This window comes from Notothenia coriiceps, unplaced genomic scaffold, assembly GCF_000735185.1.
Source record: "Notothenia coriiceps isolate Sejong01 unplaced genomic scaffold, NC01 NC01_scaffold00027100, whole genome shotgun sequence".
Classification (NCBI taxonomy): domain Eukaryota; kingdom Metazoa; phylum Chordata; class Actinopteri; order Perciformes; family Nototheniidae; genus Notothenia; species Notothenia coriiceps.
In genome coordinates this window covers 1-5,209 of record NW_011359801.1, presented here as the reverse complement: position 1 = coordinate 5,209, position 5,209 = coordinate 1, and the positions used below count along the sequence as shown (strand labels likewise).

The 5,209-nt window shown below is 41.2% G+C and overlaps 1 protein-coding gene across 1 annotated transcript; it reads left to right on the top strand.

The window, feature by feature from the left end:
* The first annotated feature begins 238 nt into the window (after positions 1-238).
* Positions 239-5,143, top strand: LOC104957453 (meprin A subunit alpha). The gene is made up of 7 exons (XM_010785089.1): positions 239-476; positions 1,006-1,152; positions 1,929-2,144; positions 2,755-3,219; positions 4,637-4,810; positions 4,894-4,965; positions 5,034-5,143. The coding sequence occupies exons 1-6, from the start codon at positions 239-241 to the stop codon at positions 4,956-4,958; spliced, it is 1,305 nt and encodes a 434-aa protein (XP_010783391.1). The 3' UTR covers positions 4,959-4,965; positions 5,034-5,143.
* Positions 5,144-5,209: the final 66 nt, after the last annotated feature.

The following is a 5,209-nucleotide window of genomic DNA, read 5'->3' as shown; positions in this document are numbered from 1 at the left end:
AAAGTGAGGATTTGTCCTGCTAATTGGTGGCACTGTGTCCCCTGCAGCAAAGAGGTCACTCCCACTTCAACCCCTCATTTTGATGAACATACACATGTCTTGGTCAATAATATAAAAAAGATTAAAATGGCGGGATGATGTGGAAAACTGCAGTTTCTCTCTATGGCAGCTTGCCATAGAGAGGGTTAATAACCAGCAACATGTCTTTAACCCTTTGTGTGGCCTTTCGTGTGTCAACATGACATTTCCCACAGGACTTGGACACAACTTCAACAAATACAACGATGACTTCATCACGGATCAGAACACGGCGTACGACTACGAGTCCATCATGCACTACAGACCTTTTTCCTTCAATAAGAACGAATCCATCCCCACCATCACCACCAAAATCCCAGAGTTCTTCTACATCATTGGCCAATACCTGGACTTCAGCAAGATGGACACCCTCAGGCTCAACCGGATGTACAACTGCTGTTCGTAGATGAGTTTGATTCCTATGTTGATGTGTTTTGCTTAAAAGTTAACAATGGACAGAAATGATTCTAGTCTTGGGGAGGCGAGATTTAGTTATTCATGTATAAAGATAACTTTATACATGAGGTCGGAGGCGGGGCCTGTTAATTCCTCTGAAAGTTGCTCAGTGGAGAGCAAAACAAATTGGGCCAATCGAGCATGGCACTTGTGTATTCCTTAAGCCCCGCCTCCAATCTGCTGCCTCACTTCCTATCTTGGCTGATTCAAAAATTTGGAGAAGGAAAATAACTCTGGATTTCGCTTTTAGCATATTTTAGAACTTTTCTAACATGATGATTTGTTGAATAAGAGCAATTAAAGAGTCCGTATTTGGTCGTTGATTTACCTAAAACAAAGGAAAGTCAATGGGAAAACTGTTTTTTTTTAAGCATGGAGTGACACGGAAGTTTCAGTACAACCAATTGGCTTCAATGCTCGTCTCACTTCCTGGAGGCTTGAATAAAGTATGTGCCCCCCCTTCCCCCCCAGCTGGTACTCTCACCCTGCTGGACCAGTGTTCCTTTGAGTATGCCAGCATCTGTGGAATGATCCAGGCCTCAAACGATGATGCTTACTGGGTCCATACCAAGAGCAGTGTGAGTGAAGAAGATCACACACTCCTGGGGAGATGCAGAGGTCAGTGTCTCTTGAAAATACCAATCATTATTCTCAGTTAAGAAAACATGAAATACATTTGCAAAAGTGAAGTTTTACTGAGGAATGGGAGGGTCCCTTTAAAAATATATTCCGTTACAATTACACATTACCTGTTAAATGTAATCAGTAACCAAATCTAAGTACCACGATATAAAAGTAAGTTAACCTGATTAATTTTTGTTGCTTTTGGATTATCAAATGCACTGCTAAATACAAGTACAAAATAAATATCAATAAGATGGCTTTCACCTAAGTGTATTATGTAAGAAATTAATAATGGAGGCAGGCCATTAGCTGCCTGTATCCAGATTCATCTAACAAACTCTTTAATATTTGCCGCAGCGTGAAATTAATGGGTGTAACTTATACTTTTAATATGTCTACAGTACTTAAGGCGCGTCTCATGTCTGCATATTTTTCTGTAATGCCACAGTAACAGATTCAGTGACAGACTGTCCACACAGTGAAAGCATTCTTTGAATTAGAGGCCATAATAATGACCTTGAAGATAAACTAAGGTTTCCCATGAGACTGGTTTCACCTGTTGTGAGACTCATGGAGTTTTGTAATATGTAAGAATGGACTTGGCAATATTTCATTCATAATTTTGAAATGTGTTTTATCACCGCAATCATGCGAATAATCCCCATTTTATAAAAATAAATCTTATTTTATGTAACTGTAAAGGAACACATGAACCATTTTGTGTATCCTGATCATCCAGTAACATGTAATCCATTACTCCCCCCCCCCAGATGCTGGGTACTTCATGCACTTCAGCACCAGGACTGGGAAGCCTGCAGAGTCGGCTCTACTGGAGTCCCGCACCCTCTACCCCAAGAGGAAGCTCCAGTGTCTGCAGTTCTTCTACAAGATGACCGGGAGCTCCAAGGACAGGCTGGTGATCTGGGTCAAGAGGGATGATGGCACAGGGGTTGTTCGTAAAATGGAGAAAATACACACCTTTAATGGTATTTGCATGTTTATATCAACACATTTCACAGTAGCATCCTGGAAAAACACAGCTTTGCATTAAGGCAAATAGTAATTTGTTTGTTTTGATATTCAAATCCAGTTATTTTAACACATCGAAAAAAAGATACTAGTCAAACAGTAACTAACTGCTGAGACAACATTACACACGCATAGGCCCAGAGTTAGCGGGATAGGTTTGAAAAAGCTATCTCTCTTGCACAAGGGTTAGATTACACAATTGATAGCACTGTATTCAAATCATGAAGTGACAGCCATGTGGTTAGCATAGCTTTGCATACAAACTGGAAACAGGTGGGGAGAATAGCCTGGCTGTTTCAAAGTAGGCCAAGGTAACATCACTATCAGATTCAGGGGTGCAGGTTTATGGATATATATATATATATATATATATATTTATTCTGTTTTGGACAGAGCAGGGCTAGATGTTCCCTTCTACTTCCAATCTTTATGCTAATGCTCTAATTTAATATGAAACGGACATATATGAGTTTATTTTGTTAAACTTTTGGCAATAAAATTAATAGCGTTTTTCCCAGATGGTCAAACTAGTTATTTGCAGTAAACATTCTTTTCCCTCTGCTCCAGCTGATTCTGACCACACATGGAAGATCGCTCATATCCCAATGGAGGTGGGGGTCAAATTCCGCTATGCTTTCCAAGCTGTGCGCGGTGAGCCCTCTGCCTCTGCCGGGGGCATCTACATAGACGACATCAGCCTGACAGAGACACGCTGTCCCAACGCCGTGTGGACCATCCGGAACTTCTCCAAGATCATGGAGACGGCCACCACTAACACGTCGATTGACAGCCCTCGTTTCTACAGCCCTGAGGGTTATGGTTATGGCGTCCGTGTGTTTCCTTTGTCCTCCTACACAGATTACACAGGGGGCTACACTGGGCTGTACTTCTACCTGGTCAGCGGGGGCAATGATGTGGTGATGCAGTGGCCGGTGGTCAACAGACAGGCCACCTTGGTGGTGATGGACCAAGACCCTGACATTAAGCTACGGATGTCCACTGCACGCAGCCTCACTACGGACATGAGGAAGAGTAAGTGCTCCTTATACATTTCCAGAGGCAATAAAGAGGCCCTATTATGCTTTTCCCTTTCCTGTAGTGTGTTATATAGGTTTCTGTGCATATAAGTGGTCTGCAAAGTCTAAAATCCAACAGTTCTTCTCCCACACACTCCCCCCTTTCTGAGACGCCTCCATTGTGTCATGACCGAAATCTGAACCCAAATGCACAACTTGTTGACAACAAAGGTTTCAAAAGAAAGTCTTCAAAATATAAACAATGGCAAGGCACTAGAGGCAAAACAATAAGGTTAACCTGTTCTGACTTAATGCTGGTTCTCTAACTCACTAGACAAGACAAACTGGCTCAGGACAAAGGGAGACTAGGACAATTAAATGCTTTGACAATAAATACATAAAAAAACGTCATCTGTGGAAGCCGTAGTACTGTAAAAAGCACGACCAATCATCTGAGCCGGCCCGGCTAAAATAACTGAATGGCCTACCTGCCTGACAGCCTTCCATCTGTGCACAAACTTATCTTGTGCCCTCATTGGTCATGTGCACGTTTGTGTGTGTTGGAGGAAGGGCTCTGTAAGGAAGTCTGAAGGAAGAGGCAGATTTTTTCGGGTTGTGTGCTTTCAAATTCTAGCGCACTCGAGCTGGTTTCTCCAAAATTACCTACCCTACTTTTAACATCTCTTTTGTGAAATGACACATTGGACTGAATTATTACTCAACTGACATCACTATGTAACACTCGCACTTCCATTGGCTAGCGCTCAAAAACATCGTACCTGATAAGCTAAGGGGCGGGACATCTCAAAGCGGTTGACCAATCACAACAAAGCCTGGGGTCTCATCTCAATTTCGCAATGATTGATACATATCATACAAACAATATTTTTACAGAAGTACATCAATAAAATAAATGTAAATGTGAATTTCTTTGAAAAATGTATTCTTAAAAAAATATATTCTGTGAAATGTAATACTTTTTCCCAGTCATTTTTTACTTGACGGATCTCAAGAGCTATCCAATACTAAGATATTGTCTTTTATTGATTATATCGCTATTAGATTATACAACATTCACTTTGAAGGACAGCCTTTTATTAATAAACAACCCTTGTCGTATGATGCCCTGTCAAATGTATAACCATCCAAAGTGCAAACATTGAAATCAATGTCCTACAAGAAGCCTTCAGAGTTATTATAAGTGATCCTGAAGGGGACATGAATGTATCCAGGAGACATTTTACCCACAACCACAAAAGTCAACCACAGGTAGTGTATAAATCCTCTGACTAACATGCAGTATCTTCAAACAAATCCATCCATAGTTGTTGGATGATGCAACCGTTCAACATCCCCTTCCCTAAAAAAATCAACCATACCACCACATGACAACGCCTACTCCAATGGCACCTCTTTCTTTTTGTGTCCTCTAGCATCAGATGGGAAGATGTTTTGGGACAATCCCTCCAAGGTGGGAACGTATGACCCCTCCTGCGAGTGCTACAAAAGTCAGACATGGGGCTGGAGGAACTTTGTCAAGCACTTTGACCTCAAGAGGCGCAATTACCTCAAGAACGATGACCTCATCATCTTCATCGACTTTGAGGGTAAGTGGTCTTCTCTTGTTCAATATTTGTTGTGTTTGGTGGGAGGATACAGGCATGAGAAGTCATTATTTTCCCATCCACAGATATAACATCACTCATCAAATCTGAAGTTCCCATTAAACCAGCGGAGGAGGGTCACACGGGATGAACTGGAGGTAGGACATCAGACACAAATAACATCACATGTGTTTGTGAAATTACTTTTTGTTTAATAAAAAAATAGTATTATGCAACATATGCAGGAGGGATGGAAAGAACAACATGACGATGGACAAAGGATGGAAGATACTGCCATGACACAATCATCATCATCATCATCATCATCATCATCATCATCATCATCATCATCATCATCATCATCATCTTTAGAAAGCTTGAAATGTGAAGATATATTTGGTA

Excerpts from the sequence above, each read along its gene's own strand:
- LOC104957453 (XM_010785089.1), top strand. The coding sequence starts at position 239 with ATGACATTTCCCACAGGACTTGGACACAACTTCAACAAATACAACGAT. Across the intron at positions 477-1,005 it reads CAACCGGATGTACAACTGCT|CTGGTACTCTCACCCTGCTG; the intron begins GTTCGTAGATGA and ends CTTCCCCCCCAG. Across the intron at positions 4,811-4,893 it reads CATCTTCATCGACTTTGAGG|ATATAACATCACTCATCAAA; the intron begins GTAAGTGGTCTT and ends TCCCATCCACAG.